Source organism: Sinohyriopsis cumingii, chromosome 2, assembly GCF_028554795.1.
Source record: "Sinohyriopsis cumingii isolate HCF-2022 chromosome 2, ASM2855479v2, whole genome shotgun sequence".
NCBI lineage: Eukaryota > Metazoa > Mollusca > Bivalvia > Unionida > Unionidae > Sinohyriopsis > Sinohyriopsis cumingii.
The window spans coordinates 108,374,977-108,391,047 of NC_142962.1; the positions used below are offsets into that span (position 1 = coordinate 108,374,977).

The 16,071-nt window shown below is 36.5% G+C and overlaps 1 protein-coding gene across 1 annotated transcript in view; it reads right to left on the reverse strand.

Moving 5' to 3' along the window:
- The window catches only part of LOC149805592 (uncharacterized), a 70,946-nt gene that overhangs the window by 41,420 nt on the left and 13,455 nt on the right, over positions 1–16,071 (reverse strand). The window contains exon 5 of the mRNA XM_089950229.1: positions 11,522–11,616. Within this exon, the coding sequence (XP_089806355.1) occupies positions 11,522–11,616 (95 nt within the window). The remainder of the gene's footprint in view (positions 1–11,521; positions 11,617–16,071) is intronic.

Sequence of the window (16,071 nt, forward strand, 5' to 3'; positions counted from 1 at the left end):
TAATATTTCTTGGCACTGATTGATTGCCATATGAATATCATTCAAATATTTAACACATGTTAAAGAGAACATATATCTATTTAAAGCACTGTAATTTCAGTGTTTAACATATATAAGTTCATAATTCACATTCACAACATCCAGAAATATGTATCATGCATATTTCATGTAACCGGCTAACGAAAATGTGATCTTTCGTTGTTCTGAAAAGTAGGTTTGTTTTCATATCTATAATGCCAACCAAATTGTGCCATACAAATTTCAGTCAGCTGAAGTCTTGTGACTTTGTTTCAAACCCTGTGATAAAATCATATCTGATGTAGGGCCCATAAAAATAACTTATCACATTAAAATCATATGAAATAATTGGTTTTATCAAACACTTTTGAATATATAACAGTATGGGGTTCTTAAGGGGAATAAAAATGTCTGTGACAACTTGGATTATAGAGTAGTGCCCCTACTGAACTGACCCCATGACAAGCAGTTACCTGCTTTCTTTTCATGGACATAATCCCCTGGCACATACGAGTCTGTGTTGGAAGATGCTTCTCTAGAATGGTCAGCTCTGTAATATGGCCTGCAGCCAGCACATTTGTGCAAAAAATTTAAATTTACCTCTCACATGTGATGGCATTTACATATGGAAATTTCATGAATATTAGTTCATTTCTAAATTCAACACACTGACATTTGTTCCAACATGACAATAAAGTACTGAACTTTAATCCATACAAAGAGATAAGTTGTTTTTGTGGGGTTTAACGCCTATGCATGGCGGCCAGTATTAATGGAGGAGGAAGAACCTGGCAAAACCCCAGGAAGAACCATCGACCCATGAGAAGCTACTGGCAAGCTTTCTCACATATCCACATTGGCGGAATCCTAGACTTGAACCCATGCAGACAGAGGTGAGATGGCAGTGATCCGTAACAGACAGCGCTTTAGACCACTCGGCCACTAGGGGCTCCCAAAGAGGTAAGTAATCTGATTATCCTTGCTGAAGTTTGTTCCTTAGATGTAGATTTTGTCTTTGATAATTACTGGCTATTATCGCTTCCTAAAAACTCAAAAGCGAAGTATTGTTGGGCTATGTTAGTTGTTGTGGCTTCTCTATTATAAAATGCGCCTGAAAAGAACTAAAACTAGTCAATAACATGATAACCTCACTTCCAGTGTAAACACAGAACAATTTGTGCAAGAGCAACAATGTATACATTAACAGTGGTAGAGTTGCTAATGAAGGAATAAGCTGCTAACAAAATTGCAAAATATCTCACAGTCTCAGTTTAGAAGGAAAAGTGAAAGCAATTCAACTAAATAAAAAGAAGGCAAGTTATTTCATCACTGCTGAGACATCAGATGTCAAAAATATTCAAATAAACATTGTCACTTATACATTCTGTTTCAGTGGGAAAATGAAACTAATGGAGAATGATAGTTACAGCCAGTTGTTTATTGATAAGGTCTTTGGATGGTTTTGTGTCATGATTGATGATTATTCATAATTATTTTGAATAACATTAATATATGTTTTCACACTGATAGTACATATTTAAAAATCAGTGACACCTGTCTGACCTTTTTTTGTAATTATTATTCACATCTGTGGAATTCCCCCTCTACAAGGGCCTCCATTCTTATAAGGTCATTTTCATGCTCAAGAATGGGTGGTTATATAACAGGGCGACCACTGTATTGACCAAAAGAAAATTAAATAAAAGCCTAAATTTGGAAAACAAATTTTTCCTAGTAAAATATCTTTCTTGGATTAGTGTCCTCCTTGCTGAAGATAAATGACCATTGCAGGATTGAGTTCCTCCTTGTTGTTTGCAAGTTTCTCCTTGTTGTTTGAAATAAGTCCCACAACATGACGCAAAGGTCTGGGGACTGGGGTCCTTCTTGTTGCTCGAGATAAATCACCATTTTAGGATTGAGATAATCCTTGTTGTTGAGATCAGTCACCACTGTAGAATTGTCAGACAGAATGAGAACTCCTTTGTCATCGTAGTAATCTTGCGCCCAATGAAAGGATTTCACAATGACCATCCTCTCCAGAATTACTGATATGAAGATGTTCCTGAGGAGGGCGTGCACTGCTGGGAGTCCTGAAATAATGGTAGTGGGCGGTCTCCCCAGCCTTTCATACTCGCATCGGTACAGAGTGTAATCTCGAGTGGGTGGACGTGAAGAAGCATATGCGCCGTGAGCCAAGTCAGGTTTCTCCCAATTCAGCTGATAGTCCCTCAGTTGGTGCAGATATTGTGAGGATGGACCAATGGGCAAACTTGAGGACTCAATTTGTGCAGAAAAGTGTGTGTGTGATTTGGATTTTTAATGCAGCTTTAACAGTTTTTCAGTCATATTACTACGATGTCTGCAGTGTGACAGTTTATAGTTTATAGTGATGTCTAGCACTGGGGCATGATGCTGCAGACATGTAGCATGATGTCCCACCCAGTCACATTATCCTCAAACCTGGCCAACCAGTCCTAACACTAACCTCCCAATGCTGAGCACCAAGTGAGGCAGCTGTTAGTACTATTTTTGTAAGTCTTTGGTATGACTCGGCCGGGGATCAAGCCCACAACCTCAATCATCCAAGGCGGATGTTCTACCCACTAAGACACCAGAGCGGTTTGTGCAGAAAAACAGTGCAATGAATAGAAGGCAACCTAGGAACATGATGTCCATTGCCATCTTGAGCAATCCCTTGCAGATAGCATTCCTCAAAAGTAAGGTGCTACCATGGGTCATTTCAATGCCCAATCCTGAAGGTGCCTGTTTACTTAAGTCCATATCTAGGTGAACATCACTGAGATGCTACTAGGTCAGATTTTCCTTGTTGATGAGAATGGTAACAAGGGCTATTATGTCTTGTTAGAGCTAACTTGTTGACGTTGCTGCAGAATGTTGTCCAGGTAGCCTGAGGTTGCTGCCATAGAAATGGCCTGGACATATGCAATTACTCGATGCCAGATGAGAGAAGACTCTGGGCCCGACGCTTATCCTCAACTGGGGTGTCCTGAATTGACATACGATGTGGTAGGTGAATTGCAGGAACATCCTGGGTACCTTATGAATAGAGACATGAAGTTATGTGCCAATTAAACCCATAGTATTGGCTAAGTATCCCTTATGGATATCATTCAAAAAGTGCTGTGGTGTTTTCAGCGGGAACCAAGGAGTATGGATTAATGGATTAAGGGTGCTTAGGCTGATGACCAGATGTAGAGAGTTGTTTGCATTGTCACCAAGAAAAAGGTGTTGAACAAATGATAGGACCCTCTTGGTGCTATATCTCATGGTATGTGATTGGTGGAGCTTCGATATGAAGGCTTTCAGAGGTTTGTGTCCTGTGAGTGGTCCTTTTGTTGGGTTCCGGTACTATCCCTGTATTGACGCTGTGGTTGTGGAAGGGAAGGAAATGTGTCTCCTTGATGGTTTGTTAGCGTACTTCATCTATTGTTAAACAGAAGGTAGCGAATGAAGGCAGTGCTTTTAGCTTGAGATTGACTCCCATGAATGCCCTGAGGTATTCTGAGTGGGAGAAGAAAAGCTATGTTCTGTATGTTGGAAGATAGCCAGAGAGAACAAAAGCCCAACAATGAAGTGTCAACAAAGGCCATCCAATCCACATGTATGGAGTGTGGCTATGTCATCCCCAATGCAGCGAGATCACTGTCAACACTGGGGTTCCGAATGAAAAGCTGGTGGGAGTGTAAATGTTAGAACCACCAATGAATGATGATGAAAGCGGTCCAGAAAGTCAATAGCTCTCCCTTTATAAAGTAAGAACCTTCCATACTTCATTTGATCAACAGCTGTTGGAGCACTAGCATGTTGATGATGGAGTCAGAGGAGATGGACAAAGCTCCAGGGGTAGAGAAATGTCCTCAATGGAGGTTCAGAAGGTAGAATCTTCCCTTGCCCTCATGTAGGGTAGAATAGATAATGGTACTGGTAGAACAAGCACCATCATCTTGGTTGTTTGGAGTGAGGCTATCGTCTTTTGCTCACAAAACTTGTAGAAATGCCCTGAATTAGGAACAGTGACTTCAAAACAGTCACTGAGTAAAGAGGCTCTTCTCGTGGCAGAGCACTGAGAAATTATGAAGCGACATCTGTTGAGGTGTGAGGATATACTCGTGGTATCAAGCTGAATGAGCCCTTCGTGATCCCTAGAATATGGTCTAGGCTGGTCGCAATGGAAATAGGCCATCAGTGTCAGGAGGATATTGTTATTATCATCAGTGGGGATGGGTTATGATATATTTGATCTATGTAACCTGTCTGTATGTCTGCTGAATGAGAGGGAACTTGGCTGTTTGTTAGCTCTCTACCATTCTGTAGGAGGAATCAAGTTGGACCCAGAGGAGGTAAGGTAGTGGGGAGTTCCTATAATGATGAGTCCTGTGGTGTTGACTTGGGTACCAGAACTGTTTCCAAGCATGTCAGTGTTTGGCATGTCATGGCTAAAGGGCAAGTTGAATTATCTCTCTTGTTCCCATAAAGATTCACAGTGAGGAAAAAAAATCAACATGCAGACTGGTGATGTCTTTGGTCTGAGTTGTATGTTGTTTGCACTTTGCCCATAGTTCTAATCGATAAGACAAAATAGAGAAAAATAGATAAAGCTGTAGCCCTGCACCTGTCTTAGAAATCAATGTCTGTGCAGAGCTAAATCATTAATTGAGTGACCCAGAAATTGATAAGTCTAATATGGCAAGGAAGTATACAGGTACATTATAATGACAATACCACCTGTTGATAAGCCTGTGTACCTGCACATGACATTTGAATACCGTGTGGGCGCAGAGCTATACTAAATGATGGTTACCTGGAAAAAGTGATAGCAGACAATTACCTATAGGGAAGGTCAAGAATGGCCTGTACAGGTAGAATCACTTAAGCATAGTGTTCCAAGGCTACAAATACTATGGTAAAAGACTCACCTTTATATACATATATAAGGAGTTCTTCAGGGCATAAAGACAGGCACAAATGTAAAAAATGTAGCCCAAACCTAACTTATGAAGTTGCACAGGCTACATGTGTGAATGACTAAGTGCTAAATATGATTTAGAGTTTATGCAGATAAACATGACTCGAGTGTGCATGTGCAGAAGGTGACTGAATAAACTGTATAGAGTACTGACCTGTACCTGTCCGACCAGAATGGAAGAAATACAGAAATGTACCAGAGTGTCTAGATTACACTCAAAAAACCTTCATATAACAGGGAACTGAGGCATTGCATCGAGACATACACAGTGGGGTACTACAAAATTCATTAAGAGGCAATAACTGTCTCGAAAAAAGTCCCAGAGACTGCCTGTAAAAGTAAACACATTAAAGATGGCACCTGGATGCTACAAAAGCCTTGAAGAGAAACTCGCCAGTATGTAGCCCATTTGTAAATTACACACATATAGGAGTTTTATGAATACTGGAGACTTGCACATATAAAAAAAAGTATAGCACAAACTGACTGTAAGGTTGCTTGGAGTGTGACGACAATAAGGATGGCAACTTGTAAAGGCAGAACTTTGTCATGATAAAAAGAGAGAAAAAGTTGGAAATATAGATGGAGTACAGTTTTCCTTTGAAGTGAAAAACTCCTACAACTTGTAGTGATATATGTTCCATGTAGCTTCTGGCTTTTGCGAGGTCTCTAGTGATGAGAGTGACTGTGCTTTTTGGCACAAGTGGAAGTAATAATTGGGATATTCTTACACTCTGCCGCCAAGTCTTATTTGTAAAGGGAGATCACTCTACCCAACTGCCAAATAGGTCAGCAGACAACTTTTAGCTCCCTTTTAGCTAAAAGTAGTACAGTATATCTGGCAGGGCTGGATTTGTGAGGTATTATCCACATCAATAAGAAAATTTAAATCCCAATGAATTTACAGGATTTTACAGGATTCACTTGTTAGGCAGATGAATGAAAATCTATATTATAAGCATGCATAAATTCTGATTTCTAAATACATTATGTAAATTTAATCATGAATAACAAATTATAGACAGCTTAAGCAAAATACAGTTTGACCCTACAATAGCATGCTCCATATAACAAGATCGTGGCATAGCTCCTGAAATTTCATTTACATGCGTTTTTCTCTTAATGAAAAAATACATTTTTCTATTTAAAAATATGAAAGATAACATGTAAAAATGTATTATCATTTTGGGGAAGAGATTGCATATGAATTCTAATACAAGACGATTGTGGCATGGCTCATGAAATTTAATTTAGGTGCAATCTTTTCTCATACATAAAATATATAAAAAAATTCTTCTTAAAAGTGCAAAAAATAATGTGCAAAAAGTTTATTATTATTTTTTGTATTATTATTTTTTGGAGAAGACTGCATATGAATTCTAATATAAAGATGATTTTGACATTGTTCATGAAATTACAAATAAATGTATTTTTCTCATACATGAAAAAATATTTTTTTTCCTCTTAAAAGTATGAACAATAATGTGTAAAAATTTTATTTAAGGATTTGACTGGGCTTCGCCAATGTCACAAATTGTGATGTTTTTTCCTTATTAGTGACAAAGAATACCATCTTTAAATTTTTTTGGGGCAACAACATTTGTTGGCTGTTTGGAGATATTCAAAGGCACCATGAAAGGAAGCTGCAAACTTGATATAAAATGTGCTGGAATTTATCTATTGTTACAAAAACAAATCCTTTGTTCATATTGTCAAACCATCTTAACAGTGCATTGTTATATCATTATCTAATTATGCCAATATTTGGCATGAGTACTGTATCCTGTAAAACACTCAAATAGTCAGACCTACTACTAGACTACTTAGAATCAACCAACCTCTGAATGCAGGAACAGGAAAGGCTACAATTAACTAAATGAAGGTTAATTTTTAAAAAAAATTCAAAATGTACCCCAAAAAATAGTTTTGTTGACGCTTCAAAGAAAACTGACTAACTTTGAAGCACTGTATGAATACTAAGCAAATGAAAGAAAAAACACTTATATGATGTTGCCATAACAATAACAAACAGGCATTTTTTTGGTACTCTGAAGCTAGTCTTTAGTGGTGACTTCAATAATGCATGCAACCTTCATTAAAGCAAGCCAGCTACAATCTTCAAAATAAAACAAAGCACCTTTCATCAAAGGAAGTCTGTGTGAGTGTGTGTGATTTAGATTTTTAATGTAGCTTTAAAAAATTTTCAGTCATATTGCTATGATGTCTGCAGTGTGACAGTTTGTGGTGATGTATATCACTGGGGTGTTATGCCACTGACATGTAGCATGATCTCTCACCCAGTCACATTTATCCTGACACCAGGCCAACCAGTCCTAACACTAACCTCTTAATGCTGAGCGCCCAGCGAGGCAGCTGTTAGTACCATTTTTTAAAAGTCTTTTGTATGACTCAGCCAGGGTTCGAACCTGCAAGCGGTTCGAAGGAAGTCAGAACCAGACTGATCAATTCATAGATTTTTCATGTACATGTACAGTGCCTAATGCATTATTGTACTACACAAATGTAAGTTGTCAATATACAAGTGTATTACAAGCATGTAATTTTGTGTCTGCTTTTTTTATCCACCATGGCCATTTTTGTACATGCACAATTTTCTTCAGCTAACTGACTTGGCTGGTTATAACATGGTTCTATACTTAATGAAATAGAGTTCTAGGGTCCCAACAATCATGTTTTAGTGGGGTCTCACTGTACAGATAGTCCAGAAGTACACTGCTCCCTTGATAACTTGCGCCCGGATAACTCGCGATCCCGCTTATAACGCGGTGTCTGTCTTGGCTTCCGATTTTTTCCAGAGAAAATGTATTTAAAATATCTTTAAAATATGCTGAACATGAAAAAATTACGATAAGAACTGATAAATTAAACCTTGATACATTGCTCGTTTTATCATCGATAATGGTGATTAATGCCCGTAAAAATATAATCCATATTTTGAAATTTGCAAGTTCTAAAGAAGAATTAATTTCAGAGATCTCGAAAATGCTTAATTAAGCTCTTTTGGATGCCAATTTTTGATCTGGGAGGCAGAAAATCACTAAGGCGGGAGTCCTCCGTACGCATGTAATAGGTGTGTGGGAAAATTCAAAGATTTGCCGGTCCTGTTTCAGCCACCTGCTTTGTGGGAAAATGTGTTGATCAGTTAACTGTGCTGATATTTACAATGACAGAATTCAGTGACTGAAAGACTCTTTGATGTACTGTTGCCATTTTATAAGAGTACATTAAAAAAAAAAAAGAACATGATGCAACAGCTAGGCGGCTAGTTCAAAGGCTTTGACTAGCAGCCGAGTAAGAAAACGTACTGATATTTAGTGATTGAATTCAGAGGCAGAAAGACCCAGTTTTGAAATCCTAGCGAGACCTCTGTTTAAAGATATCATATATTATGTAAGTTTTATGATAAATAGTTGTCAGTATACTGTAAATAAGCAGTCTGGTGAAATAGCGATCAATGAAAACTTCTGGTAAATGCTAACAGGTGGCAACAGAGAATGAAATAAACACCAATTAAACGTCTTCCTGTGTGAAAATCACGTTCTAATCCTTTAATTCTGTTTCAGTGTAAACATTATGATCACAACATATTCTGTTCATTGAAAACATGAAAAGAGTCAATCGACCGTCACATCGAAACCCGTGAGTACTTCTGTGAGAACCTAATTACATGTACATGCTGGCTTTGTTTTGATCAACAACTTGGGGAAGTGTTTGTTGCATTAAAAAAAAAAATTGATTACAAGAGACCTCGGGTGCTGGATTAAGGGTCTTGGAGCTGCCTTTGATGTAAAGCAAAACAGTAACAGAGACAACGACGATGATAGTGACTTCGAATGTTTCAGTGAAACTGATGTCATTAATGCCGAGGCTGTTTGAGAGAAATTCGTACAGACTCATGGTCCTGAGATGGGCGTTTCTCTTGATGATATGGAGGAGTGGATTTGTGCTGACAATGACTGCCCCACAGCCGAATACATGTCAGATGAAACTATAATTATTTCTACAGCGAACAAATTTGCAGCAGAAGACAATTCTAACTGGAGTAACACAAGTGTTGAAAGTGATGCAGACGCAGATTTTGCACCCCCCACCCCTCTGCACAGGAAGCAATCAAATATTTTGATATTGCCATAAGGTGGCTGGAGACCCAACATGTTGACTACGTAAAGCTCATGCAGTTGAGAAATCTGAGGGATTTTGCTCGGCGGCAGAGAAACCAAGGAGTAACACACACACAAAAAAAATAACTGATTTTTTTTCAAAAAGTGAATTGATATTTGTCAAGTGTGGCACAAACGGCAAGTACTAACTTGTTCTAATTTACGTTGTTTTAAATTTGTAGACCAATTAAATATGTTAGTACTGATTAACCCTTGTATTTTTTTGTTTTCCATTTTGCTTCTATCACATTCAAAAATATTTATCTATCTATCATTCGATCGACACTGTTTCTCGAAAAGAGTCGATCTTTTGTATATAAAAAAATGTCTAATTTGGATCAAAGAATAAAACTAGAATGTATCCAATTCAACATAAAAATTAGTACACAATGTGTGAAGTGGTACACATGTTAAGTGAACGGAAACCACGTGGAATAATGATTTCGATGATCGCCTCAATATACTGTAATTTATCCTGAAATTAATGTTGTTCTATGAGGAAATAATAAAGTACACCATTATGAAGAGATATTTATTAACATTTAATCTCAGAACGATTATAAAGTGAGTATTCAACAGTATAATCTGTCTACCCCCCCCCACTTATTTCTCCATTATGTCGTCAATCACTTTATTGGTTTTGGGCTTATTTTATAGGTCCCTCGATAACTCGCGCCTCACTTATAGTGCGGTCGATGTTTCTGGACCCCGATGTGCGCGAGTTATTGAGGGGGTGGTGTAGTAATATTCCATAGATGTCAAATTTTAATCTTAATTTCTTAACACTTTTAGAACTCAGGGATCGTCCTGGGCTTCGCCAATGTCGCAAATTGCGATTTCTTTTCCTTATTGGCGACAAAAATATCCCATCTGGCGATTTTTTTGGCGACATACTTTTTGGTTATTTAATTTGTACAAACAATCGTGGATTTGGACTGGATAAATTAAAAGGCAGAACGAAAGGAAGCCACAAACTTGACTAAGCAATGCATTGGTATCAATCTGTTACACAAACGATCCTTTGTTCTTATTGACAACCCCATCTTTACAGTGCATTGTTACATCATAATCTGCTTATGTTGACATCTGGGCTGAGTACTGTATGCTGCGATACAGTCAATCATGCTACCGCACTATACCTACAACTGACCGACTTCTGAAGACGCGAATAGAACAGACACAATTAATTGTATGGCTAATCCTTCTGGTTTTTTTTATACATATACCAATACAATAGTTTTGCTGAACCTTCATAGAAAACTGATAAGCTTTGAAGTACCGACAACTGTGTATAAATACAAAGCAAATGGAAACAATCTAAATCACAATTACATCTGTCGCCAGTGCAGCATTTTACTCATTGATCTTTTCCTTTTGCCATCAGTCCTGTGTTACGGCTGCAGAGACTTAAACTCGGTAACAAGAAATAGCAAAAAAAAAAAAAAACAGTTTTGCATAATTAATAATAATTATTTATTTCTCAAAATACAGGAGTGAAAGAATCCCTAAGTTGGGTGTGAATTTATGCTTATATATACGGTCCAATATTGCCAGGTGTTGACTCGTGTAAGTTTCATTCGTGGGAATGGAGATCCTATTTTTCTTGTCGAGAAAATTTATACAGCATTCAGTGATCATTCTTGGGATTTAGGAAGCAATTCGCTACAAGCTTTGTGAAGCTAGCCATTGGGGGGGGGGCTGCTGAGAGACTACTGGTGTCACCTGTCAGCACTGTAGACTGTGAATGTGGATTCAGTAAGATGAACTTCATAAAAACTGACATCAGAAATAAGCTCTGCATCTCATCTCTCGAGAATTTAATGAGAATCAGCATGTACAGATGTGAAAAATTAGACTTTGAAACTGCATTCAACAAGTGGGCAGCCCTAAAATCGCGACGGATCTTCATCTAACACTTTGTAACATTTTGTTAATGCTTCTTGTAATTAAAGTATTAACTAATCCATCTTTTGTAATTTTCATTGCCTGTTACATTAATAGACTAAATTAACACTTGGAAAAATGTACACTACTGTTTTTGGCGACACTTTTTGAAAATTGGCGACAAAATATTCAGGTTGGCGATTTTTTTGGCGACAGCTTTTTAAAAGCCAGGACCATCCCTGAGAACTGATAATATTTGTTGTATACAAAAGGCATATTATAATGCGATTCATAATCGCCAACATATCAATCTATAAAATATCATTATAAGAAATGCTAACAGTACATGCAATGACAATGTCAAATTGTGATCTGAATCTAAAATCCTACTCAAGAGAAGTCACCTAAAGTGATGGGAATGAGGAGGAATATCTCTCAGATCCATACAAACCTTCTGATGGCTGTGCCAAGATAAATATCCATTCCTGAATAATCTCATTCATTTGGAGGACCCAACATACTCCATTATCTTCTCTGTGCCAGAACCTAGAAGATCAAATAAGACATGCCATGAACTTTTCCAGAGTTTTAGGATTTTGTTTCATGCAAAAATAAAAAGAGCACATGATGAGGAAAAAAGTGGCAAAGACGAAGAATATTTACATATACAAACCTTAATTACAACAAAATATTTTCAATGAGTTGATAAAAGATTTTTAAAAAAATCAAAATCCTATGATGTATATAGAATCTCTGTGATATATCTCATAACTACAAAAGTTACATTACATCAATAAAGAAATAAACCAGCTGAGGTACTTTTCAAATACATGTACCAGTTTTAACTTTATTTCAGAAGCAACCACTGGGATTGAAAATAAATATCCCTCTAGGACATTAGGTCCAAAATTTAGTTTAGTCTTTTGTAGATGGTTGAGTTTCTAAATAACAAATTCTGACCTCTGACCATGCTTTTGTACCTCTTAAAGAAGAATCAGAAATGCTGATATTACATTAATCAGTTGTAACGATGATTGGTTTCTTGCTTAGTATACATATCATAAGCTTAGAATGTGAAACTCTGATTGAATGCCCAGTTTAAGAAAGCAAAAGAGGTGCATCCCATTGTTTTTGATGAATCCATACATGAGAAATGGTGAACAATTCCCTCACATAAACATACCCTTGCTCCTCGTGCATCCGATCCACACTCTTCTACAGTACAATTATGTGCATAACTCTTCTAAAATAGTGTCAGTACAATTAATTTGCCAACAAGCATATCTTCTGATGATGACCATAAAATGTACTAATTTTCACAGCAATCCACAAACATGTTCCTGAGCAAAATTCTGTCACACATCAAATACAGCGATAAGTCTAAATGGGCAACAAGTCTACAACAAGAGTACCCTGAAAGGCCCTTTACATACATTCCCCATGTTCAATAGTCCTTGTTGATAATTAAAATTCTTGCACAAAAACCATTTTTCTTCTTTCAGTAGAAGTGACTTTGACCTTTGTACTTTTGACATTAAAATTAATAAGTTTCTTTCTAACCCTATGTGCAAGCCCTATGGAAAGTTTGGGCTAGGTTTGTGAACTAATGCTAATTTGTGAAAACCATGTTTCTTCCTCCAGTCAGTGACCTTGACATTCTGACCCTAAAATCAATAATCTTCTTCCTTACCCCAAGTGCAAGCCATTCACAACATTTGGATGATGTATGTCATGTAGAACGAATGTTAATGTCCAGAAACCATTTTTCAAAATTCTTTCAGTCAATTTAGTTAACCTTTGACCTTTGGACCAAAGTCACCAGGGTTCTTCCTTACATCAAGTGCAAGTCATCCAAAACATTTAGTAACTGAAGATGATGGAGAACTCAAGTTGTTGTTGAGAAACCATTTGTCTTTTTTCAGTCATGATGACCTTTTGGATGGATATCACAAGGTAAAATGCTCTGCCTTAGGACAGGATTATAAAAATCATGTGAGCACACTGAGATGTCAATGTGTGCATCTTTCCATGATGATTATAATATGTTCTGAGTTTCACAGAAATCTATACAGAAAGTCTAAGACAACTGGGCCTAAATTGTGCCATACATTGCATTAAGCTACCAAACAAAGGTGCAATAACTCTAACAAAAAAAGTGTGGATTCAGATTGATTTGTCGATACAGCAACTACAGGTGGTGACCATAAAATTTACCAAGTTTAAAGGCAATGCATCAACAAAAGTCCCTCAAAGGGACTGACATTTTATTGGCTGAAAAGAACTTCCTAGAATCTGAGAAAAGACCATCTATAATATTCTTGAGAAACTTTAACATACCAAATTTGATAACAAAAATACTCTTACAGGTCTCAAGTAACATATACCTTTATGTGCAGCACAAAATTCATTGTCAAGGTCATCAACCTTGAACCTGATATCATGGATTGAAACTCATTCAACCTGCACTATGCAGGGTTAAAAAAAATGATCTTTAAAAAAAATTAAACATTCTTAAACATTTTTGAAAAAAATTATTTTTTTTTTAAAATAAAATTTACCAGGCCATAATATATGATTATATAGCGAATACAAAAATAGATTGAGATTTTCAATTTATTTTCAGAATATATACATAGTTTATAATGTTATATTTTAAATTACCGACTGGTTCCTCAGTTATAGGGGTGGCTTTCATGTGACAGCTGCTGTGTCATAGTGCTGTTTCATTCATATAACTATTCCCTGCAATTCTTTATTACAAGTCTTACATACTGCATGGCAGTGCTTTTCCAGTGGTGACAATTATGTCAAGTAGAGCCTTTCTTCTTAACTGTACCAAATGAATCTGGAGCTTATATGTGCTGTGCCGGCTATATAGTTAATACTAGAGTGCTTACGTTTCCAACACAAAATTGATCATTACAATTATCATCTAACATATGTTTATCTAGAAATTATATTTACATTTTGTATCTTTTGATAATTTAATGTTTAAACACACAGTTACAACTGACTGAGTAAATCCAACATTTCATCAGATTCACATTTTGAAAGTACAACATTCTAATGCTATTTACAAGTGATTTAGGTCACAAAATTTATGTTGTTTACCACTACATGCAAAAAATTAAAAAAATAATAATTTTGATGATCAAATTGTTCTTTGGGCAACAACTACATACAAAGTGTAGTAAAAATTCCATTGGACAGCATTAAATACAAAGTCTATTCACAGTTCCATTGGACAGTGACTTAATACAAAAATTTCCATTGAACAGCAACTAAATATAAAGTGCAGTTAAAATTCCATTGGACAGAAGGTAAATACAAAGTCAAGTTGAAATTCCATTGGGCTGCAACTAAATAATATGTCTAGTCGAAATTCCTTTGGATAGTGACTAAATACAAAGTCTATTCAAAATTCCATTTTACATGTCCAAATCAGTATGTTCAAAAGCTCAGTAAAGTTTAAAAAAATGCAAGCAAGTTTGATCAGAAATACAAAACATTAGACAGGTGCTCCACTAATCAGATGCAAGATCAGCTCATTCATATATGCATGGGTCTCACTCATTATCAAACCCGTCAAAGACTTTAATGATGCACAGAGGATCTCAAATGGGTAACAATTTAATATTGAATTTATGAAACGAGCTGAATAATGTCCAGCTTTTGTGAGCCTTGGTGAACAAAAGCTAGACATTATTTAACGAGTTTCATGAATTTAATATTAAATCATTACCCATCTGAGTTTTATTTCATCACATAGTTTTATTTCAGTAGAAATTATTTAGACAGAAAGAAGAATGAATAATTTTGTTTTTCTGACAGACACTGTACCTTTCACTTGTTGTGCGTAAAAAATAGCACCAAACATAGTTGAAATAGTAAAAGTATATTGTCCACCCAAATAAACAGTACATTTACAAAAGACAAAACATTTGTCAACACAAAATGTCCAATGCATGTGATGTCACTTTGTTTGATACAGTACACAGTACTGGTTTGAGTTGGCCTACATCACAACTGAACATTACATTGCTGCAATATTTTTGTGAAAAGAAGATTACTGGATGCTGAAATACACGTATTTACTGTAATGTATTTGTGGCTGGATATTTGCAGTATTTGATTTGGAACATTACACTGTACAGAAGATCTAAACAAATCTATTTTTTAGTCAGACTTACATCACATATTTATCACCTAAATATGCTGTGGTTGGATAAAGTTCTGTCAGTTTGGGAGACCGGTTTATGTCTACATTCTTCTGTGAACAAAACTGTGTTTCTTTACTTCAGTAAGTTCACATTTAAACAAAGCTTGTATAAAGGGTGGATTCTATGCTACAGGTATACCGCCCATCCATCCCCATCCTTGTTATCATCTAAGGAATTCCAGTAGTTTTACTAGTTGTTATTGTTCTTGTCTTGGGGCTTTTGCCATTTTTCATTCTATGATATGTTATACATAACAAACCCCTGTGAGCATAAATTGGCAATATTGAAACAGAAGAGACCATTTTCCCCCAATTCCCTTTTCCGAGTTGAATTAAAAAAATGGCGGCCAAAATTTGTCAATGAAAATGAAAAATTCCAGAAGGCGGGGTTAAAAAAGTTTTCCTATGATCACAGCCAATCAGGTAAGAGAATACTGCACAATACTTTCATGGGCTTATTTGGACCAATCAGAATCACATAAAATGATATGTTCACATGTATAATATCAAAAATATTAAACTGCACACACTACAGGCAAAGTGTACAGACTATGTGATAAAAGTACATATTCCATGTATACAAAACTCTTATCAAAAACAATGCCCCAGAGTGGTAACATGCAAGTGTTGACAGACAGATGTACACCAGACACAGGATGTAGTGCCATACTATAAGCTCAAATATCCTTATGGCCAGATGAGCTAATAACTGAGACTAGCTGTGCTAATGGGTGCTAGACAGAAGGACAGAAGAGTGGAAGGACAAATGGACATAATGATTA